The sequence below is a fragment of the Cottoperca gobio genome, chromosome 14, assembly GCF_900634415.1.
Source record: "Cottoperca gobio chromosome 14, fCotGob3.1, whole genome shotgun sequence".
NCBI lineage: Eukaryota > Metazoa > Chordata > Actinopteri > Perciformes > Bovichtidae > Cottoperca > Cottoperca gobio.
In genome coordinates this window covers 22,210,025-22,234,545 of record NC_041368.1, presented here as the reverse complement: position 1 = coordinate 22,234,545, position 24,521 = coordinate 22,210,025, and the positions used below count along the sequence as shown (strand labels likewise).

Here is a 24,521-nt window from a genome sequence, read left to right as displayed (position 1 = left end):
ATGTTACACCTGTTAAATGTGGGGCTAAATTAAATTACGTTATAACCTATACTGCTGCAAATCCTATAATATAATTCATTAGATGATTTATCATTTGTATTAATAATCTAAATCTGCAATGTAACAGGAAACTACAGCTGTTAAATAAATGCAGTGAAGTAACAAATATTTGTAGTGGAGAAGTAGGTCAAGTAAGTCAAATAAAATGGAAATACTCAAGTAAAGTGTGCGTGTAGCTGAATATTGCAGGCTACTTAAGCACAGTACTTGAGTACATGTACTCTCCCTGCCATACACTGAAATCATCTGGGTAAGGGTTTAAACCTGTCGCAGACACAGGAAGTATTGCATTACATGAAGAACTGCGCTGTCACGTCGTGAGAGCATGCTCGCGTTAACGTTAGCCATCGTTCTCGTGCACGCGCGTGTCCTGACAGGTGAGCGCGCGCAGCTGGCTGGTCGCTCTCGGCGTTTGACAGATGGAGTTGGTTTGACTCGGACTCAGGGCTGAAAGCATTTGGTGAAAACAGGAAGAAATTCACGTCTTTTTTATCTGCAATGAGAGGTGAACAGACTGAAAATGGAGAGAACTCAACGAACTCGGTGAGCGCAAAGGATGACGGAACAGACGCTAACATAACCAGTGATGTTTGCACTAACGTTAACACTAACCCCTTGTGCGAAGCCCAAACCTGTACTAAAAATCCGCAATTTTAAAGTTACGTTTAACATAATTGTATGTCCACACTGGGAATTAAAAAAAAATCTAACATTATCATAATATTTAGACTAGACTTTTGAATTCGGCACACAGAAAATACACCAAACAGCTCGTATTTCAATACTTTTTTATTTCACCAATGTGGCTGATGAGCTAGGTCGCAGTTAATTAATATATATTATACAAGCTTAGTGTTTTTAAACGTCCAAGCTACATATGTGCTGGCAATATTACTGGCATTTGGTTGATTTAAATTTTTTTTAAAGAATTAGTCCTAACTAATCCAGTTAATATGATAAACAAATGCTTGATAGATGAAAGTTTCACATCTTAAATCTGATCTTTTCAGTTGCTAGTCTAATAGGGAACAGGATTTATCATTACCCTATGACCCACAGATAAAAGTTCATCTATTTTTGATGTGAAAAATATTAACACGTTATTGTAGATTGTTATATTTAGAATACACTTTAATCAGTATTTGTCTCTTTAGCAATCCAAGCAAGCTATTGCTTTACCAAAGAGGCTTTGTTATAAAATATTCCAGCAGTATATTGAGCCAATCTTCTAATGATGTTAGGTACTAATGGTCTACATACAGTAACACTTGTGTGGTATTGTTTCACAGTTTGTTTGCATCCTTTTTTCTATTTGGTATTGACATAGAAGGTGTGTGCGTGTGTGTGCGTGTGTGTGTGTGTGTGTGTGTGCGTGTGTGTGTGTGTGCGTGAGTCTGTGTGTGTGTCAGAGAGACCCCGTGCTTTTGTCACTCAGGTCTGTCGGCATGGTGAGTGGAATGATAAACAGAAGCCTTTGCTATCCATGTCAGTAGCCTAAAATAGAGGCTAACCAAGAGGGTCTCAGATAGCCCCTGGACTCCATATAAGTCTGGTCAGCCTGCTCTCGGCTTACTGTGTGTGTGTGAGTGTGAGTGTGTGAGAGAGAGAGAGAGAGAGAGAGAGAGAGAGAGAGAGAGAGAGAGAGAGAGAGAGAGAGAGAGAGACATGTCCACCTGCTTTTGGGGGAAGCAGGCTTTATATAGCGCCTCTCGCTCAGCAGACTTATGTTATTGGTATTTCATGAGGTCAAAACATATGACGGCCTTTGAGAGTTTGTGTTTACAAATTTCTAAATGTATAAATGATGTTAGCATGTTTCGTAATGTGGCACGCAATTGGTTGCCTCAAAACATTTCTTGAAGTGTTTTGGATTTTAGTTTAAAGGACACCGTGGACTAAAATAGGTTGTTTAACACGTCACCCCCAACAATGATAAACTCGTCAAACACAAGTTGACATTTCAAATCTTTAAAAAGCTCCATTTGGAAAATATACTTGTTTGTCAGGGAAGTTAATACAAAGTTACCACGAGCAGCCAACACACAGTCCACTTCCCAGCATCTCTAAAGTGTAAAAATGATAGTTCGCCATTTTATGTTTGGTTTACGGATCGGACTATTTCTTGGCTGTAATCCAGGAACTTTCTCTTGTGGAAGAAAGCGAATAAGCTTAACTCCAAAATGTCAAGCTATTCTTTTAATGCTCTTCATTGAAGCCATTGATTTTGGCTTGGATTCATTAAGCCATTGTCCTGATTCAGCTGATATGTGGACCTCATGTTGGCATGTCAGGTTGGCATTTAGACATTTGTCCTTCAGCTCCATATATACCTCCATGTGTGTCTGTCTACTGGGTCACAGGCTACAAGTGAGGCCCATATGAGCTATTATCATAGGGTGCCACATTGGCCAAGCATGTTCCCATTAACAGTACGTAAATCTGTATCTGCTGGTTACCAGAAGGGTTAACCATTGACTAGTTTGATCATTTGAAATAATAAATCTACTTGTTATGGGAAAGCAGTGGAAGAAAATGAGGTAAAATTAAAAAGTTCTATTAAACCAATGCTGCACCCAATGTAAAGTCAAATGGGAGTCAAATACCAGTCCAACTAACCCAAACCTCTCATCAGCTCTCAACCCATCTCAAGCTTGACTATTGTTTTACATTTGTCCGATCCTTTCCCTCAGCAGAGCGAAATCCTGATCAACCAGCTGAGGGAGATCACTGGCATCCAGGATCCACAGATTCTCTACAGAGCCTTGAATGTAAGAGTGAAGAAATCAGGATCCCTGGCATCGTGTGATAAGACAATGGATGGTGTCTCTCTTGTGTGTACTGTTAGGTTATTCTGCCACCATGCAAGCAAGTGAATGACCTTTATAAAGCAATTGTGACATGATCAGAGCATTGTGATTTTCCATACAGTGAACGCACCGTTTGGTTTCTGTTTGTAGTTGGGAGAGGAATTGGCCGAAATGCAATCTCTGAACCCATGGGATATCGTCTGATGAGGATTTAACTTTTTATTAGCTTAAAATTAGCGTGTAAACTGCTACTTGTGAAACAATCCAGTCGTAGACGTTGTCTCAGAACTCCAACTCTATTCTCGCGTCTCAAGTTGTAATCGGAAGACCAAAGGAAGTCTTGGTCCGGATATCCGTTAGCTATACAAGAACCCCCGAAATATTGTCCTTTTCCCCAATATCTGATCGGCTCCGAGATTTCGTATTACCAAGACTGTTACGATTAGTGGTAGTTTAGTTTAGTTACAGTAATCAGACTGATCCTCTACCCCTCTAGCTTGATTATGGAAACATGTTTACACGGCATTTCAGAAGTTATGTTACAGCTAAATTATCAAATTAAAGTTGTTGTTTTTGAGCCTTAGCAGTTGTGGTGTATTAAATCCAAACATTAGACAGAGGATGCTGTCTTTGGTGACTTATGAACGCCATAAGGTTTGTTGTGTTACGAGCATAAACGTGTTATTGCACTCCATCCTGCGCAGAACATTAAAGTCTGTACAAAATGTCATAGGAATCCATCCCTAGAGCGATGCTGCTAGTTGTCTTAAAACATAGCCCTTGCTGTTCTCGTGTAATTAATGTTAAAGGAACACTCTTTGATTACTTTAAAGCAGCCCCCAGGGTGCCTAGTTTCCACCCCAGCACACTGCTTATGTTTTGAAACACTACTGCAAACGCAAAGATCCCTAGGAGCTTGAGTTAATAGGAACCTCATAAAAGCGATAATTGACAAACAGTACAATAAACAGTCTGCTGACTGTGCTGCCGCGGCACAATCCAACCTGTTGCACCAGGGGCAGACAGCGAACAGCAGGAGCGCTCAGGTCTGGGAGGGGCACGCACCCGTAGAGTTCTATACGCAATTAGAAATGTTTGTATCAGACATTATTTCTATCCAGAATGTTCTGCCCTTATCTTTTCCTCTTTAAGGCCAGCCAGGGGGACATTGGACATGCTGTTGGGCTGCTGACAACCCAGACTGTAGAGGTTCAGGATCCTGGAGAACCACAGGAGTCAGGGGCCTCTGCAGAGGCCTGGGAGGGCCAGAAAGGTAAACTGGGGACAAAACAAGCGTGCATAAAAGTCTTAGTTTAGTGATAAATTTAAAAAAATAATATGCAATCACATAGAACTGCAGGTTGAGCGCGGATATATCACGTGTAGCACAGAAAAGATGCTTGATTGCTATATGGAACAGGGGGAATTAAAGTCACAAACAGGAAAGTAAATAGTGTGTACGACATGTCACAGAGATTTCTGACTCTCTGTATGTCCCATATGGTCTAGCTGGTTAGGATTCCTGGTTTTCACCCAGGTGGCCCGGGTTCGACTCCCGGTATGGGAAGTGTTTTCGACGATCAATAAAGTTCTATCTTATCTGATCTCTGTAGTTTTAACAGGATTATTAACTTCACAAATGTGGGTGAAAGAGCATACTGTCTGTAAGTATCCTCTCGTAATTTATGGTGCGTACAATTAGTGCCAGAAATACGTGTTGGAGTTCCTATAATTCATACGTTCACACTCGTGCACACCTTCCAAAGTCTGCGTAAGTGGCCGTGATTTTCCAATTGTCTTTGGGAAAGTTACGTCAATTGTCAAATGCATGTGAAGCGGATTCAGATGCTGCGCTACGATCCGACAGGAACTCGAAGAACACTGAAGCTTTTACCTTTTCGATTTGTGGCCTTTGGCTTCCAAAGTGTCTGTTATGGAAACGTTCTCTGTTGATTTTGATTCTGATATCTGAAACTTGTTGATATATCTTGTTGACATATTGTTGTCTGTTTCTTCAGGACTTCCTAAAGATGAACTGCAGGCGGCCATAGAACTCAGCCTGCAGGAGTCTCACAATGCCCAAGCGGAGGAGAGAGAATTCAACAGGTACAAGAGAACCTGCTTTGTGTGTAAGGCCTTGTTACTGGAGAAAAGTACAGTATAGAAACAGTAGATATAGACGCTTGTGAGCTTAAAATCTCGACACCTATTGGATGGATCGGACCAAATACCTGCAGATATTGAATTGTTTTGTGTTTTATGCTAAAAATAAACAAAATGCTAGCACGATAACACTCTAAACTAGGATTATATTCGTGATAAATATCAACATGTCACATGTTTACTATGAATGAATCATCAAGTCATTTGCTTTTTGTCTTGCGCCACAGTTTGTGTTTTCATGAGTGGATTTTACATTACATAGTGTTGTCAGTTCAACGCTTTCAAATGGATAATGTGACGTCCTGCAGGGCTCTGGAGGCCAGCGCCGAGGAGAACGCAGCGAGAATGAAGAGGAAGAGAAGTGAAGCCCAGAGTGAGATGTGCAGCCCCGCAGACTGGGTCCGCCAGGACGACTGGCCCGTGGGCATTCGCAATGTTGGCAACACCTGCTGGTTCAGTGCCGTCATCCAGGTGAGAATCAGTGTGTGATTGGTTCCCTCAAAGTGCTGAGGCTGTGCTATGTTTTGACACGTATGGACGTCGTGTCCTGTGGGATAGGCACCTTTGAATGTAAGACAATGGAATAAACATTATTCAGATGAATAGTACACAATTCATATTACAGCTGCACGGTGCACACGGTCCGTGAAGTGCTGAGCTCCTTCTAAGTGTCCACCTGCTGCTGAAACTTAAAGCAGCTCTCTCTCTTGGCGTAATAAACCTTTATAGACTTGGAGTTTCCCTTTCAGGAAATCTAACTTTAGTCTGTCAGAGGTGTCGCACCTCGTATCCATCAGCAAATATTGTTTTTCTTTTGGCTTTCACCGTCTCTGTAATATAGTTTAGATTTTCTTCCTCTTTAAGATGAGTTCACATGTGGTAAGTGTATTAGGAATGCACTTAAAGACACACTGTGACTACACAAAGATCTCTTTTCACCGACTCTGTACCGTCCCCACAGTTATTAGAAACATCAGGAACATTAGGAGAAGGTGTGGGCATACTTCTGCTAAATGCCGTATTTCTCTGAGCTGCTAATTCCATTACAGATCCACTCCCGACTGAATTTAGTCGGGCCTATCAGGTGGCTCGGCAGAAACCCGAGCCCTCATTGAGATGCACGGGCTGTGTGGATAATTAAATAGCCAGGGATGTGATGATGGAGCGAGCAGCGGACTTCCTAGTAAATGGACAGAGGAGACAGTGATTGTTTGTCTCTGTTGAACTCAGATATGCCTCTGCGTTGATTTAGAAGTCAAAGCCCCAAAGGACAGGGGTTATTATCTGGGAATAGAAATGGGAAAATGAGGCAGTGTTGTTTGAATACAAATGACGCTCAAATGATACCCTTTTGTTGTTGTTTTCTGGTGTCGATGCTGTTTGTTACAATTGAATTGATTGTTGTAGATTCCACAGAGCCCGACTCTTGATAAAGCAGTCTCCCTTTAAAAAGTAATTATGCTATCAGATTGAGGCTGAGTGACCACATGATTCAGCTGTCAGCTCATATTCCCTCTATTATCCTTTGTGGTATAAATTACAGTAAAAAGTGAGATAAGCCGTAATTGAATTTCCTTCTCAAATGGAAATATATATCAAGATATTCATAAGTGCTCAGAAGCTCCGCTCTCGTCCACACATGGCACATGAGAGTGACCGACTGCTATTAATGCATTTAGTTTATCAGGAGACGCACGAGTGTCTTATAACATGCTTATGTGTAAATCTACATGTAAATAACTATAAATGTAATTAATGTATTCTAATTAATCTAATCTAATATATGATAAATGAACTGTAATTGTATTTATTAAGATTATAATTGTCTGCATCTAAATGTTGCATTTATTTTGATTTCACTTAAACATCTAATTAATAAAATATTAGCGCTACTTATAATTACACCCTGTTTGTTTGATTGAAGAAGGCGAGACGTATTTACGTCAATGTGATGACACATGAAGTATTAACGGTCTTTATTGTCCAATGATAGAAGAGGGGGGGGTTGACTTGTCGTTCAGGAGTTTTATGAAATGTGCAAATTACAACCAGTGAAATTCTGTTGTTAACAAACATGCTCTGATATTTATTTATTCTGTGATGATCAAGGAACATACATGGTGATCTCCCACATCTGACTTTGACTCCAGGTTTGCATTAACGGCCTTTGTTTTGTTGTCTTGTCGCAGTCACTGTTCCACCTGCCCGTGTTCAGGAGGCTGGTTCTCAACTACCATCTGTCTGAGCGAATACTGGAGAAGTGTAAGAGCCATTCTGTGAGTAAACTTCCGTCACCAGCGCTCGTTGCTCACGTTCACAAGAGAGACTTTTGTTTGCATATTTTAATTCTTACACACAAAGGAGAGAAGTGAACACGCTGTGGGGATTTCCTGTTATTATGAACTTTGCCACATCGTGATGAAGTGTAAAGGGTGAAATGTGATTGTGAGTTTGTGTTCACAGGACAAGAGGAACATAGCTTTCATGCAGGAGCTGCGCTGTCTGTTCGCCCTCATGGTGGGCTCCACTCGCAGGTTTGTGGATCCTTCTGCTGCAGTGGAGTTACTGCGAGACGCCTTCAGGACCAGCGAGGCCCAACAGGTACAACACCTTTATTGACTTTATGACAAAAGAAATTAAGGTCCGCTTAATGTATAGAGGTCTCACATGTGTGGATAAGTCTGTCAGGATACAAATCTGGCAGCACCTCATGAACTCAATTTCTTTCAACTTGGCAGAAAACACCCACTTGGACTCAAGGATGAACTGATAAGAATTTGGTGGTTAAAGGTCAAGGTCGCTGTGACCTCACAAAATGTATTAGCTAATTATGACAATTTCACACAAATATCTAAGGCGAAGGCAAACAACTGCGAGGCTGTAATTTAGTAAGTAACCACAATAAAGTACGGACCAACGAATAAGTTACTTCTGTTCACCTTTTAGTTTTGCTTTTGTTGCTCTCTCTTCTGTCTCGCCTGTTTTCTAACTTTCTCACTTTAAGATTTCATTTGTGTTTTGGGAAGATAAATAGAGAGTGAGAGATTTGCGCCTGAACCAAAACATCGACCATTTGAAAACCCACAAGCAGCATTTTGTAAAGGGAGACTATGTCTGAGTGCACTGATGGGGTGGGAGGAGGGCAATGTTCTTGTTCAGATGTGAGTTTGAAACCTTTTGGAAAAACGGAACTTTAACTAAGATTTTCTTTGTCAAACTGCTGTTTCCAATGTCAAGCAAGAACCTGTGTGATTCTGACTCCTCTACGACTGCACAGCTTCTTTATTCTGAGCTGTTACGTCTTCATTTCAGGATGTCAGTGAATTCTCCCACAAGCTGCTTGAGTGGCTGGAGGATGCATTTCAGATGGCTGCCAAAGAGTAAGTTCTATGTTCTATTCAACTGAGGGTTAACAAGGTCTATCTGACACATTGGACAGATGTGAGGTCTATGTCTCAAAGGGCTTTAAAGTGAACAGGGTCTATCTGCATCACTCATTTATGCAGATGTTGTATATATTTGCTGAGTCAGTGAGATCTATAAAGGTCTATCTCCACATGTTCAAGCATCATGTTAGTATCACAAAGGTCGATCTGCTGACAACCAATAGCAGGGCGGGAAATGAATCACGTGATCATTTGAAGCACAGGAAGAACTTATTCAAAACGTTTTGCTGCCAACTGTTTTATATGTAATCTAGTAGATAGTAGTTCAAGTTAAGATCATCAGTAGTTCAAGTTAAGATCATCAGTAGTTCAAGTTAAGATCATTAGTAGTTCAAGTTAAGATCATTAGTAGTTCAAGTTAAGGTCATTAGTAGTTCAAGTTAAGATCATCAGTAGTTCAAGTTAAGATCATCAGTAGTTCAAGTTAAGATCATTAGTAGTTCAAGTTAAGATCATTAGTAGTTCAAGTTAAGATCATTAATAGTTCAAGTTAAGATCATTAGTAGTTCAAGTTAAGATCATCAGTAGTTCAAGTTAAGATCATTAATAGTTCAAGTTAAGATCATCAGTAGTTCAAGTTAAGATCATCAGTAGTTCAAGTTAAGATCATCAGTAGTTCAAGTTAAGATCATCAGTAGTTCAAGTTAAGATCATCAGTAGTTCAAGTTAAGATCATTAGTAGTTCAAGTTAAGATCATTAGTAGTTCAAGTTAAGATCATTAGTAGTTCAAGGTTAAGATCATCAGTAGTTAAAGTTAAGATCATTAGTAGTTCAAGTTAAGATCATCAGTAGTTAAAGTTAAGATCATTAGTAGTTCAAGTTAAGATCATTAGTAGTTCAAGTTAAGATCATTAGTAGTTCAAGTTAAGATCATCAGTAGTTCAAGTTAAGATCATTAGTAGTTCAAGTTAAGATCATTAGTAGTTCAAGTTAAGATCATCAGTAGTTCAACTTAAGATCATCAGTAGTTCAAGTTAAGATCATTAGTAGTTCAAGTTAAGATCATTAGTAGTTCAAGTTAAGGTCATTAGTAGTTCAAGTTAAGATCATCAGTAGTTCAAGTTAAGATCATCAGTAGTTCAAGTTAAGATCATTAGTAGTTCAAGTTAAGATCATTAGTAGTTCAAGTTAAGATCATCGGTAGTTCAAGTTAAGATCATCAGTAGTTCAAGTTAAGATCATCAGTAGTTCAAGTTAAGATCATCAGTAGTTCAAGTTAAGATCATTAGTAGTTCAAGTTAAGATCATTAGTAGTTCAAGTTAAGATCATTAGTAGTTCAGGTTAAGATCATCAGTAGTTCAAGTTAAGATCATTAGTAGTTCAAGTTAAGATCATTAGTAGTTCAAGTTAAGATCATTAGTAGTTCAAGTTAAGATCATTAGTAGTCCAAGTTAAGATCATCAGTAGTCCAAGTTAAGATCATCAGTAGTTAAAGTTAAGATCATTAGTAGTTCAAGTTAAAATCATTAATAGTTCAAGTTAAGATCATCAGTAGTTCAAGTTAAGATCATTAGTAGTTCAAGTTAAGGTCATTAGTAGTTCAAGTTAAGATCATCAGTAGTTCAACTTAAGATCATCAGTAGTTCAACTTAAGATCATTAGTAGTTCAAGTTAAGATCATCAGTAGTTCAAGTTAAGATCATTAGTAGTTTAAGTTAAGCTCATTAGTAGTTCAAGTTAAGATCATCAGTAGTTCAAGTTAAGATCATTAGTAGTTCAACTTAAGATCATCAGTAGTTCAACTTAAGATCATTAGTAGTTCAAGTTAAGATCATCAGTAGTTCAAGTTAAGATCATCAGTAGTTCAACTTAAGATCATTAGTAGTTCAAGTTAAGATCATCAGTAGTTCAAGTTAAGATCATCCGTAGTTTAGGTTAAGATCATCAGTAGTTCAACTTAAGATCATTAGTAGTTCAAGTTAAGATCATTAGTAGTTCAAGTTAAGATCATCAGTAGTTCAAGTTAAGATCATTAGTAGTTTAGGTTAAGATCATCAGTAGTTCAACTTAAGATCATTAGTAGTTCAAGTTAAGATCATTAGTAGTTCAAGTTAAGATCATCAGTAGTTCAAGTTAAGATCATTAGTAGTTCAAGTTAAGATCATCAGTAGTTCAAGTTAAGATCATTAGTAGTTCAAGTTAAGATCATTAGTAGTTCAAGTTAAGATCATCAGTAGTTCAAGTTAAGATCATCAGTAGTTCAAGTTAAGATCATTAGTAGTTCAAGTTAAGATCATTAGTAGTTCAAGTTAAGATCATCAGTAGTTCAAGTTAAGATCATTAGTAGTTCAAGTTAAGATCATCAGTAGTTCAAGTTAAGATCATTAGTAGTTCAAGTTAAGATCATTAGTAGTTCAAGTTAAGATCATTAGTAGTTCAATAAAAAGTCTTACAAATTCAGATTTATTAGCTAATATAATTTTCACTTTTAAGTTTCCTGCCACGTGGAACCTGTGTAAACATTTAGAGCTTAAAATGAAGCTAAGTTGCATAAAATACAGTGGAGGTTAAATCTTCGGGGGGGAAATGTCAGATAGACCCTTAGACTCTGGTGTTCCAACAATAGAACCACAAAGGTCTATCTGCACAATGAGTTTAGTTTCTACCCATAATGCACTGAATTGGCTGAACAGTGTTAACTTCACTAGCTAGTGTGCAGCATGTGATGTGTCAACATGGGTTGGAGTTGGTTTTATAGTGTCCACGTTATGAACTGTTGAACTTTCAAATGCTAATTTCAAATTTCTCAAAGCTCGTCAAAGTGCAGATAGACCTGGTTAACCCTCAGTTGACGACGTGTTGACTGTTCTTCTTCTTCTTCTCTGTCTGTTTGCTGAATTAACATAAATGTAATGTCTTTGTTTTACTTTCAGTAACGGAGAAGACAAACAAAAGAACCCCATGGTCCAGCTTTTCTACGGCACCTTTGTGACAGAAAGAAGACACGAGGGTATGAGTCTCTGTTCTTGTCACGATGAAAATGAATATGAACTCTGTTCTCAGTGGCTCACATGTATGTGACTCTGCGTAGGTAAGACGTTGTGTAATATCGAGCAGTTTGGCCAGTACCCTCTGCAAGTCAACGGCTTCAACAACCTGGACGAGTGCCTGGAAGGTGCAATGGTTGAGAAGGAGATCGAGTCTTTACACTCGGATCACTGCGTCACATCTGGCCGTGAGGTAACAATAGCGTTTCTACAGCATATGGTATTTTCAGAGTTTGGCTGCTTTGCTAAGACTAATCGTATTTTCTCCCGGTTGCAGAGATGGTTCAAAAGGTTACCGCCGGTCTTGACGTTTGAACTGTCTAGATTTGAATTCAACACGCAGCTCGGTCGCCCTGAAAAGATACATAAGAAACTGGAGTTCCCACAAATCATTTATATGGACAGGTGAGCTTTGCACAGATGTATGAATCATAGATGTGCAAGTTCCTTCAGTTTCACGTCACAGGGGAGAAGAAGACATGGGGAGAACGTAAAGGACATGAAGGCTCATGGTTGTCACGTGTTTTAACAAATCTTACACCTGCGTGCTGATTTCCTGTTTGCAGATACCTTCACAAAAACATAGAAAACACTCATGAGAGGAGAGGAGATGTGAAGAAACTCAAGGATCAACTTGCAGCCCTCCAACAGAAACTTGAGTGGTAACGTAACATTGACAGCTGACTTTATAACCTCTCCACTGTTCGGGGTCAGATCTTGTACTTACGGTCCCCTGTCTTCATTCACAGCTACAAAAACTATGGCTCGGGCCCTACCAAGTATCCTCTGACTGACATGCTGCAGTTTGTGCTAGAGTTCGCTACCACCAAGCCTACAAGTGTTTCCCCAGCAGAAGATCTGAGACCAGCTTCTCCGACTCCTGCGAGCCACCCCCTCAGTGAAGTCCTCTCCAAAGACAACAGGTTGAGTCTACAGACTTTTGTTGAAGAGAGTAATATCTTTACAACACAGCAGTACATTCTTGCAGTCCTGAACATATTAGACAGATTTCTATCGTTCTCTCTGATGCTTTTCTTGCTTCCCTCAGTGAACCTGGAGATGCAGATTCATTGGACGAACTGATTTCCAGTGTTTCCATTTGCCAGCGGACCCCCATATACAAGCCCTTCACCCAGTGCAGACTCCCCGTTGACTGCCCACCACACCCAGCCCCCCACAGCGTTAATGAAGAAGAGCTGCACTATGTTAAGACCTGCATACAGCGCTGGAGGACTGAAGTAGAGAATGACATAAATGGTATGTTGATAGATAGCTTATAACACGAGTCTATAGACGTCTTGATCGTGGGCATTACTCTGTTTTTGGATCTGTAGCTGCTAAATGCTACGTTCACAAGTGTTAGGGATGCACAATGATATCAGCACGTCATCAGTATCTGCAGATTAAGGCTTTAAAATGATCGGCATCGACCAGAAATGAACATGTCCCGCTTATGACAGGCCGATATGTTAGATAAAAATAGGAATGCCATGTTATACATGTATCTTTTTTAAATGATCCCCAGTGAATGTGTATATTTTGAAAAGCATTGTATTTTATGTCTGCATCTGCCCGTGGCGAAGGCAGATGGTGCAGAAGTGGTCAATCTTGACACTAAAGCTGCAGTGTGCCCTGACTTGCAAAGGCGCATCCTCCGCAGCGCTTCTTCTCCCACTTGCTCGTACCAACACACCAAGTATTTATATATAAATAACTGCTGCAAGCGAGGAAAGAACTTCAGTGCACCTTGGAGAAAAAAACACTTTGCAGAGTCGCAGAGCTGCTTACCTACAAATATCTCTCTCACCCTTGTGAGGAATTATATTATAATATATGTGTTGATCATACTCCTCTGAATTGAACCCTGTTCTCCCAAACGTTCCCACTGTGAAGCAAACAACAGGTAAAAGAATCGAAGACAATAGAAATGACTAATGGTGTTTTCTTTCTGTGATTTTTGTTGTGTGTGCGTGTGTGTGTGCGTGTGTGTGTGTGTGTGTGTGTGCGTGTGTATGTGCGTGTGTGTGTGTGTGTTCCAGAGCTAAAGGCCAGTATTGACAGGCTCTCTCAGATGCTCGAGGGCATGTACTCACACAACACTCTCTGCCAGGTAAGACTTACACTCACCTAACTCACTCTGACAAACAGCAATTCAATCACATGTTTTACATCCACAGCTGCAGAGAGTGCATTGCTTGAGATTAGATGAGACTTCATTGATCTCCGTGGAGAAACAGAACATAATGTAACGTGAACGAGTCAACAGAATACAAATAAGAACCGATCAGATGAATGTGATACTGCAGTGAATGTGAAGCTGCACAGTCAGATCCCAAAGCTGTACGGCTTCAGTGTTTTATACAAGGCTGTCTCTTGTAATATCCAGACACCCTACAGACTCCATGCGGTGCTCGTCCACGAAGGCCAGGCGTCAGCAGGCCATTACTGGGCCTACATCTACGACCATGCAAACCAGCGCTGGATGAAGTACAATGATGTCAGCATCACTGAATCATCATGGGAGGAGCTGGAGCGAGACTCGTTTGGGGGCATGACCAACGCCAGTGCCTACTGCCTGATGTACATCGATGACAGGCTACCGCAGCTAATTACAGGTGCACCTCTGTGTGTGTTCCAGTTACAGGGTTCATTCACGGGTCCTTCAAATCCATCAAAGTTGGCGAATTTGAGCCAAAAGAATCAAGGCCTTGAAAGTTGGTCATTGAAAGTGCTTGAATTATTCTATTCAAGAATAGAATCTTCGGCTATCAATGTGCTTTAATAACAAAAAAGCACATTGATTATGTTGCTCAGCTAACCTGTTATTGAGAGGCAGGCTATTCCATCACATTAGAAGCTCCTCTGTATTAAATATTAAGTACAGTAGAATAGTTTGTATAGTTACAATTCTTACTTCCAGTACTTTTCAATGGCCAATATGTTCACATGAGGTCAGTGAGTGGGTTTTATTGTGAAAGTCTATTAACTGACTCTTCCCCACATCCACCCAGAAGACACAGATGACGAGACAGGCCAGATGCTGCACGGCATGGACTCTCTGCCATCCATCCTCAGACGCTACGTCCATGAAGATAACCGCTGGTTCCAGCAGGAGCTCAGTGAATTGGAGGAGCAGTTCTGCCAGACGGCAGCCCCACAGGGAGAGTTTACAGCGTCTGCAGAGCCCACGAGCCCCGGTCCAGACGATGTACACCAAACAGCAGTAGAGCCAGCGCCCCAGTCAGGACCATCCACAGAAGAGCTCGACGAGGGGGCTTCTTCAGAGCCACGACCACATCCAGCAGAGACGGACCCTGAGCCTGATCCCAGAGACGAGCCTGAAGGTCTGTCGTGGTGACGAGAGGAAAGGGAATGTTTTTTATAAACCCAGTGTCAATTATCTTCTAATAGCTGCACAATCATAATTCCAATTAATTTGTACAAGCACAACAAAATGCACTGCAGGTTTATCAACATATCTGTCCTGCTGCCTTTAGATGGTTTTACTTTTATACATTAAGAAGCAGCTGTGGACAACAGATACTGTAAGAATGTGGATTTATAGATAAATGCAGACGCTTTACCAGCGTTGGAGTCTGAGACCAAACAACACAGATACCAGCGACTCTCCTTGTGCTGCTTCCTTTTAATGAACCTCCCACCTGTGCACGGCACGCTCTGCGCGGCGCGCTCTGCACGGCGCGCTCTGCACGGCACGCTCTGCATGGCACGCAGACGGGCAAAGCTAATTTCAAGTTCAGGAAAAAGAATAGTAATTTTATCTTTGGCTTCACAGACAAAGCAAAAACCAAATGATCGGAGCGCTGCTTGCGCCGGTCCTATCTGTGTCTATGTCTACGCAGCGCTTGTGATTGCATTTCCCCAGTTAGATTGATAAGACATAAAGTACGTCTGCACAGATTAGGATGATAACGTTTTATACGACGGGAGATGGAACTGTTAGAAATCTGTAGCTGTATTATTGCTGGTCATTTTTTAGGCTCTTTCGTACATGATGAGCCTTTATATCTCTTTTCACCAGAGACATGTGTCCACTCACGGCCTCTCTTCTGCTTCTCTCTTGTTCGGACCCCAGAAGAAGCAGAGTTAACACCAACACCCCCACCACAGAGCTCTGGATCCCAACCAGACGACACCAGCGGTGCGGCCGTCACTGACACCCTGGAGCTCAGCCAGAGCTCCACCTCAGCTGAGAAAGAGCTTCAGAGTCAGGTGGGCCCCCCCCCCCCCCCCCCCCTGTGTAGAATATGGGTCAGAAATTCTAGGCCACAAAAATAACGTGTGGGGGTCAAGGATCCCATTCCACCACTTAGCATAGCGATGTAGATCCAGGCTTAATGTCAGGCGGGGTGTTGAGTAACGCAGATAAACTGAAGGGTAGGAGGGATTACTGATGTTGTGATCAGTGTCAGTATCTTGTCCTATAATATTATATTAGAATCAAAAACGTTGTGAATATAAGATTCATCGTAAGCTGTACGATGATATGGAATTAAGCTGGTAACTTCATCAGAGATAATAACTAATAACAGGACATGTGGAGCTCCACTGACACGTTGATTCGTCACATGTAAGTGAGCATTGCTCCATAAGTTTATTTCTAAATGTATTCAGCTGTCTGCTGACACACCAGACTTCATATAATAAGACCAAGTGGCTATTTTTAATTCCACACACTCCCCAAGCCAATTTATTCACCTTTGGAGTGGGGGGGTTAATGTTGTGTTTTAAATAGAAACACATGCTGCATACTGGACTTGAGCTGTACATATTCCAGATGTGTTTATAATGCACACAGATGTGCAGATGAGGGTGGGTGCACACAGGTGGATATGTATATAAAGGATGGATGGAAGGGTTAGTAATGTGCGTTAATCTTTCTCTGACAGACTCCCGGCCCTGAAGCAGAGCTAAGTAACCCGACACCATCTGACCTCCATGTGGAGGAGGACGACACGCAGGCGGCAGGCCTCGGCCCTGAAGCTGAAGGAAAGCCAGAGGCTTCCGGAGAAGCTCCTGAACATGAAGCAAAGCAGGAGGACAAGGAGCAGCAGCAGCAGGAGGACGAGAAGCAGCAGCAGCAGCAGGATGAGGAGCAACAGCAGCAGCAGCAGCAGCAGCAGCAGCAGCAGCAGCAGCAGCAGCAGCAGCAGCAGCAGGAGGAGGAGGTCCCAGTCAGACAGCGGCAGACTGAGAACGAGGTCTCAGAAGTGGAGATCCCCAACGTGGGCCGGATCATGGTGAGAGCGGATGCTGATGGATACAATGAAGAGGTAAGTACAAGTACTAATGTCGTATGAAACACAGAAATGAGAACCTACAAGATGTTTCTGCTGCTCATTCACTGCTTTTGGGACACGTTTCAATGTTGCTGTTTGCAGTTTAAATGTCTCACTTTAAGGACGTTCCCCTCCAGAGTTTGATTTGAGAAATCATTTTTTACATTTGCAACTTCTCAGTACGTAGGAATGGAGTGCAGCCCTGAACTGCTCAGGATCTTTGCGCAGCTTTCCCGCCCAGTTGGTGTTTTATTCACTCTTGTTTCTCCTCACTTCCTAGATGATGCTGACTCCAGCTATGCAGGGCGTCATACTAGCCATAGCCAAGGCCAGACAAACCTTCGATAAGGAAGGCCCCGAGGCTGGCCTCATCAAGGTGAGGTCTTTGAGGGATACCGGAGGTCATCACACCTCATATCAACTCCACACTTCACAAGATAATTAAATGATCTTGTGTCCTGAAATGCAACATTTTCTCTTTCTACAGTTTTGAATAGTTTTCTCTTCCCGACAGATTTATTAGAATCAGGACACAAACATTCAAATGTAACTAATGAGGGACTCGTTGGCGACAAACAATAAATAAATAAATGTATTCACATAGATAGTCGAGTTGATACTTGAAGCCCAAAGTTTAAATAATTGACTTGTTTATACATATTTCTGTTGAGATTTTAAACTCATGTAACCCGTTAGATGTCTTCCACAGTCATTCCAAGGTGACGTCGACCATGAGCATATTGTTAAATTTAAATAGAATTCAAACTAAGATGTTCCCTCAGGCCTTCCACGAGGAGTATTGCCGCTTGTTTGAGCTCTCCCAGGAGAAGACCAGTCCCCAAGAGGACGCTCGTCTGCAGCACTCTCTGGTCTACTTCTTCCAGAACAAGGCGCCCGATCGTATTATTGAGAGGACGCTGCTGGAGCAGTTTACCGACCGCAACCTGAGCTTCGATGAGAGGTAAATAAATACTAGAATTATTCATGTACATGAATGTATTTACTTTTTGACTGAGTAGCCACAATAGAGCAAACATCAGGCCTATTCTGCCACCTAGTGTCCAGAGCAGAGACCTGCTGCACGCTGCGAATGCAAAGCGTTCATACGTCCTTTCTGTACATGCAGAGCCATCGGTATCAAGAGGGAAGCCCGAACCAAGCTGCGCCTCATCAAGCCAGAGGACATGGATATGGATGAGTACTTGGTGGGCTGACTTCTCTCTTCTGTTCATGTTTTGGTGGTTTATTTGTCCCATTTTCGTAATAATTTCACTGGAATTAATATTTCTTTAATTGCTTTAAGTTCAGGAGCATCATACCAATCCTCAACATGTAGACGTTGACAGTAAATGTAATTTTGAGACATATATTTGTTAGAAATGTGGTCAGATCCATCATGATATATGACAGTGAACTGAAACGACAGAGATACACACTGGAGGCATATGTTTAGTACTACTACTATCAAAACTGCCTATTTATACATATTTAATATTAGACTTGCTTATTAAAAGGATAAGTGTCGTGGTATTCTAACTTTTTCTTATTGTCAACAAATTCTATAAATGACCAAAACCATTGTATTGACAATACTACAGTCAAAGCTTGATGTAGTTTATTTGTCTGAGCCATAGAGCTCCATTGTTGCCCAGACCCTTACACCCTCTGTCCTTAGACCCTCTGTCCTCAGACCCTCTGTCCTCAGACCCTCTGTCTTTAGACCCTCTGTCTTTAGACCCTCTGTCCTCAGACCCTCTGTCCTCAGACCCTCTGTCCTCAGACCCAGACCCCTCTGTCTTAGACCCTCTGTCTTTAGACCCTCTGTCCTCAGACCCTCTGTCCTCAGACCCTCTGTCCTCAGACCCTCTGTCTTTAGACCCTCTGTCTTTAGACCCTCTGTCCTCAGACCCTCTGTCCTTAGACCCTCTGTCCTTAGACCCTCTGTCCTCAGACCCTCTGTCCTTAGACCCTCTGTCCTTACACCCTCTGTCCTCAGACCCTCTGTCCTCAGACCCTCTGTCCTTAGACCCTCTGTCCTTACACCCTCTGTCCTCAGACCCTCTGTCCTTGGACATTCTGTCCTTACACCCTCGCATCGCACAAGGAAAAACTTCCTAAAAGAAATGTTAGAAACCTCAGGGAGAGACTGAGGAGGGATCCCTCTCCCAGGACGGACAGACGTGCAATAGATGTCGTGTGTACAGGATAAACAACATAGTACAAATACAACATTTGACAGAAATGATGTGTTGAAAAAGAGAAAGTTTGGATGAATCCAGGAAAATGTCAATAAGGCTTCCCGGTGTCCAGCAGGACCAGGTCAGCAGGCGCAGCCACGATTCCTGATCCTGACGTAAACTTTATCAGAGGCAACCTGCCACATGAGACACAGACACTCCGGGGATGATGCCCCGGATAATGAGTTAGTAACATACATTTACATAAATGCATACAGATAGAGAGGGAGGGGAAGAGAGAGGAAGAGAAGGAGGAGAGCAGGGAGGTGTCCCCCGGCAGTCTAAGCCTATAGCAGCATAACTAGGGGCTGATCCAAGGCAAGCCTGAGCCAGCCCTAACTATAAGCTTTATCAAAAAGGAAAGTATTTAGCCTGCTCTTAAATGTGGAGAGTGTGTCTGCCTCCCGAACACAAACTGGAAGCTGGAACATTAAGAACTACAATGACCAGCTTTTTAATAAATGACTGAGCCTTCTCTTAAAAAGGAAACTATTTATATATTATAATAGGAACCAGTTGAACCAGTTGACTTGAGGCGGAGAGCTACCAACAACTTTTCATGAGATTTGTTGCTTTGATTTGTTGATTAGACGTAAAAAACAACTAAAGAAGCAGGAACGCCTGTTTTTAGTTACTGTGCAGTGGCTGAAACATGTAATCAGACAATGAGGTAAATGTTGGCTGTTCTGTGTGCTTGATTGCAGCAGTGGCATGATGACTACAGGCTGTTCAGAACAGTGTTCGTCTACCTGTTGACTGGGCTGGAGCACTACCAGCATGGGAAGTAGGTGTCCAAGGTTCACGTGTCAGAGCACTTCATCAACCTGTTGGTGTCATTCTGTCAGTTTTACCTGAAGTTTCAGAAAGGAAACGTTTGTGAGAAAGAAATGAAGTAATCTAAGTATAATTGTAAATACTTTGACTGTATTATACAGGAATACCACAATGATTGATTGATGCCTTGTGTTTGTGCTGCAGGATGAGAGAGGCACTGATCTTCCTGGCTCATGCGTACGAGTCCAACGTGGCCCTGCTGAAGAATGGAGAGAAACGTGGCATGGACACGTCTCTTATTGCCGTTTACAGGAGGAAATGCCTCACTGTATGTTTTCATGCAGTATTCACTTGTGTAGTATTAATGCAAACTCTTTATTTTGGTGTCCGTCAGTGGTTTACACCTGATCCCCTTGCTGCAGTGATGAGCAGGTGCAATAACTGTTATTATCTTCTCCATCCTCCTCCTCCCAACATCCACCACACAGGCATTGAATGAAAGCGCATCGAAGCTGTTCTGCAGCGGTGAGGAGACCAACGTGGAGGAGGGCATCGCCATCATGGACGAGGCAGTCATCCCCTGCCTTCACCTGATGAGCCGGGAAGCGGCTTTATCCCACGACGACCAGGACGCCATGGAGAGCATCCGCAGCCACTGGTGCTGCTGCCTGGGCCAGGACATGGAGGGTAAGATCAGTTGCGTTCAGACATATATCTTAGAAAATGTCTGTTGTCTGAGGTCATTCCAAGTGCAATTAGTCACTCCTGCACGAGTAGAACAGGACGATCTTCAATTCAACTAAAAAAGCGCTAAAATAAACCGCCTTGTTTTCACTGCTCTTCCTTTGTTTTCAGACTCGTTGCAGGTGAAGCTGGGGGAGTTTCTGCCGCGAGTTCTGGACGGTTCAGCTGAGACGGTAGTTCTTAAAGATCCACCCAATGTCCAGGTCAACCAGGCGCACGACCTGTGCAGTCGCATGGCCGCCGTCATGGAGTCCATCCACAGCACATCTGTAGTGAGCGTCAAGTAAAGCCCGGAAAGAATCCCCCCCCCCCCCAACAACCTCCTTCAACCTGCAAGCAACTCGGCCGATCGCTCGCTCTGTGCTGACCGACTGCGGTGTTGAGTCAGCGTGTCGTTTTCACCGTTTCAATCATTGTATCTGCTGGTTTAGCATCGCACATGCATATCATTTAGATAGTTTAACAGAGCCAGCTGTAAGCTCTCTTCAGGGGTCACCACATGGATTCAGGCTCATTACAACATCAAGGAAATTCAACCGAAAAGCCTCAACAGGCTTCTGTTAATGATCTATATACATACAGCTGCGCAGTCCCAACCCCAAGTCTGCTGAGAAGAATAGTACTTCAAAGTTATAATGGCCCCAAAGCAACAGCAGGTGATGTTAGCAGCTCACTGTGATGCTGCAGAACTGCTCAAAGTTATTGGTTTACCAGATATCAGTGAACATCCAGACCTTCCTCTTGGTACCCAACTCCAGAGAGCCCAGTGCTTCCTGTCAGGACCAGTTCTGGTACGACGTAGTGGCTCTGATCTGTTTCATAACTGTCGAGCTTCATGAACCCAACCTGGACAAAGAAGATGTTAACAGTTGGAGAACAGGCTGCTCGAAACTCTTATGGTCACTCTGAATACGTTTCATCGGCCGGCAAACTTGTTAACTTTAAATACCGCCGACAAATGTTAATCAACTGAGCAGGAAGTGACTGGATGAGTAGGATTTGTGGTTGTGTTGCTAAGCAGTGTGAACGCACAATAAGATTTGGACTGCACGGTAACAAATGCTTTTTTAATTAAATATATGTTTTATATTACTTGTACATGATGGGGAAGTTAGAAAGAAAGATATCCACAGAAGTATTATGCATACACATATTAATAGCGGAGCTGTTGCGTGCTCATCTGTAAACCCTTTGAAAGGAAAGACTTGGGACAGGAGAGGAGGAGATCCTTTGTCTGGTGTCCCAGATGCAATGCAGCTTTTTCACTTGTACTCTGTGATGATACTCAATAAATGTTTGAAATACTGTGTAATCCTTTGTCTTCACTTCTGTAGTGGGAGTTACGTTTAAAACTGTCAGCTGTTATGAGAATTTTGTAAAAGACATATTAGTCAGACGCTTTTAAAGATTTCCACCTTTAAAAGGAACTAATAGACTGTTGGATTTAGTCTTTTAGATTTGTCGACATTAAGAGAAATATAGAATACTTTCAGCCTTATATGTTAACTATATGTATTTTGTTTTACCCCTGACACCCAGCCAGTTAACTTCATACTTCATATACATTCATTCTGTTGCCACCTCTTTCTTCAGCTGTCCGAAGGCGTCTCATGTCCTGTTATTGTTCCGTTGGAAGTTCCATCATTTGAGAAATCTGATGGCATATAAGTCTAACACATCTGTGATCACTGTGGCAGTGGGGTGTGGTTACACCGCCGGCTGCTGGGGGAGTAATACAATGGCAGAATCAGGTTCTGGTCTCTTGCAGTAGGCCGGGTCCTGGAGGAGTACTGGACAATTGAAACTGTTGTTTACCAAACCTCCTCCTTCTGTCATTGTATCTGCGTGAGAGCAGGACTCTCACAGTTACATTTAGCAGAAGTCGATGTAATACAGTCTTACAGGTCACTAGCTCACTATTCTGTTCATACACATTTAAACAGAGCTGCCGTTGTCATCATGAGTGTAGAAGAATAACCATCGATGTTCTGAGGATGTTCTCTGCACTCTGCATCAGCGAACATCTCCTCATCCAGCAATGACGGGTTGCATGAAAATGTGTCACCTATTTCTTTTCAGGAGTTGCACCTGAAATAGCCTTTTGCAGCTGAGTTAAATACAGGCCCATGATAGGCCAGTGGTGGATTCAGGGGGGTGACTGCCCCATGTCCGAAGGAAACGCAGCAAAAGGGTCCTCTTGGATGCCCTTATTGTAGATAAAACATAATAAAGTGCCCTCTAAGTGTCCTTCCAGTGAAAAACAAGATAAAGGGCCCACTAGGGTGTCCTTCCAGTGGAGAAAATGCGTTAGCTTCAAGAGACATTAGCCTGCTGCCAGGTGAAGGGAAAGCAGAAGTGTTGCAGTGTAAGATTTAGATGGTTATTCAGAGCTTGAAGCAGGGACAGAGGTCATTTTTGGTTGCATCGCGAACCCTAAACCTTTGGAGAGAGGCTGGCATCAATATGGACCCTTTATAAAAATAGACTGCATCCAAATGTATAAATGGAGATGTCTGAAATAATGTTTGACAGTAATGAATGCACTGCTGTCACTGACACTGTTAGTGACACGACTAACAGTGAGAGAGGCTCGAGGCTTCATAACTCTGCTGCAACTGTGGCATAATAAAGTAATGTTAGGAGGGACATTAACAATACATGTGTAATGATACAAGTCATGTTTCTTAGCTCCCACTTTTATTAAGCCTGTAAGAATGTCATGACATATTTCTTGAGCGGTATCACTGGATGAGGATTTCTCATTAAGGAATATTTGTTGTCCATTTTATTCAGTTGGTTTGCCTGAATTTAAGGGTCTACTATTATTTATCTTTAGCCATGTGGAAATGTGGAAAAGTCGATGTAATACAGTCTTACAGGTCATTTGCTTACAACACGTTGGTCACTAGCTCACTATTCTGTTCATACACATTTAAACAGAGCTGCCGTTGTCATCATGAGTGTAGAAGAATAACCATCGATGTTCTGAGGATGTTCTCTGCACTCTGCGTCAGTGAACATCTCCTCATCCAGCAATGACGGGTTGTTTGAAAATGATGTATCACCTATTTCTTTTCAGGAGTTGCACCTGAAATAGCCTTTTGCAGCTGAGTTAAATACAGGCCCATGATAGGCAACAGCCAGTGGTGGATTCAGGGGGGTTACTGCACCATGTGCGAAAGAAACGTAGCAAAAGTAACATCTTGGATAAAAACATGATAAAATAGCCTCTAGATGCCCTTACAGTGGAGAAAACTGGATAAAGTGCCCCCCCATGTGCCCTTCCAGTGGAGAAAACTGGATAAAGTGTCCTCTAAGTGCCCTTCCAGTGGAGAAAACTTGATAAAGTTCCCTCTAATGTGCCCTTCCAGTGGAGAAAACTTGATAAAGTTCCCCCTAATATGCTCTGCAAACGGTGAAAACTGGGTAAAGTGCCCCCCCAATGTGCCCTTCCAGTGGAGAAAACTTAATAAAGTTCACCCTAAGGTGCCCTGCAAATGGAGAAAACTTGATAAAGTTCCCTCTAATGTGCCCTTCCAGTGGAGAAAACTTAATAAAGTTCACCCTAAGGTGCTCTGCAAATGGTGAAAACTTGATAAAGTTCCCTCTAATGTGCCCTTCCAGTGGAGAAAACTTAATAAAGTTCACCCTAAGGTGCCCTGCAAACGGTGAAAACTGGGTAAAGTGCCCCCCAATGTGCCCTTCCAGTGGAGAAAACTTAATAAAGTTCACCCTAAGGTGCCCTGCAAACGGTGAAAACTTGATAAAGTTCATCCTAAGGTGCCTTTTCAGTGGAGAAAACTGTATAACATAATTTATTGGTTGATTTATATTTTTGTATTAATAATCTAAACTAATACCTAATAATACCTAATAAAAGTACAGTGCTTGAGTAAATGCACTTTCCACCAATGGGTGAATATGACGGTTAAATCTGAAAAATAAAAAGTAAACTGTTCTCGATGTGAATCTTCTGTGCTTTTATTTTGAAAGAAACACGC

The 24,521-nt window shown here is 42.0% G+C and overlaps 1 protein-coding gene and 1 non-coding gene across 4 annotated transcripts; both read left to right on the top strand.

Moving 5' to 3' along the window:
• The first annotated feature begins 425 nt into the window (after nucleotides 1-425).
• usp28 (ubiquitin specific peptidase 28) lies at nucleotides 426-21,825 on the top strand. Of its 3 annotated transcripts, none has more exons than XM_029448209.1 (26): nucleotides 426-603; nucleotides 2,754-2,828; nucleotides 4,020-4,140; nucleotides 4,886-4,973; nucleotides 5,339-5,501; nucleotides 7,220-7,306; nucleotides 7,494-7,631; nucleotides 8,343-8,410; nucleotides 11,352-11,428; nucleotides 11,510-11,658; nucleotides 11,743-11,870; nucleotides 12,032-12,127; nucleotides 12,215-12,388; nucleotides 12,514-12,722; nucleotides 13,505-13,575; nucleotides 13,852-14,080; nucleotides 14,477-14,809; nucleotides 15,562-15,698; nucleotides 16,376-16,759; nucleotides 17,046-17,141; nucleotides 17,548-17,726; nucleotides 17,892-17,970; nucleotides 19,707-19,786; nucleotides 19,981-20,104; nucleotides 20,265-20,463; nucleotides 20,632-21,825. In XM_029448209.1, the coding sequence occupies exons 1-26, from the start codon at nucleotides 559-561 to the stop codon at nucleotides 20,805-20,807; spliced, it is 3,705 nt and encodes a 1,234-aa protein (XP_029304069.1). In that variant the 5' UTR covers nucleotides 426-558; the 3' UTR covers nucleotides 20,808-21,825. The 3 variants fall into 3 exon arrangements, with proteins under 3 accessions (XP_029304069.1, XP_029304070.1, XP_029304067.1); XM_029448210.1 differs by having other exon boundaries at nucleotides 2,751-2,828; nucleotides 14,480-14,809; XM_029448207.1 differs by having other exon boundaries at nucleotides 2,751-2,828.
• trnae-uuc (transfer RNA glutamic acid (anticodon UUC)) lies at nucleotides 4,362-4,434 on the top strand. The gene has a single exon. It is a non-coding gene; the product is annotated as a tRNA-Glu (tRNA).
• Nucleotides 21,826-24,521: the final 2,696 nt, after the last annotated feature.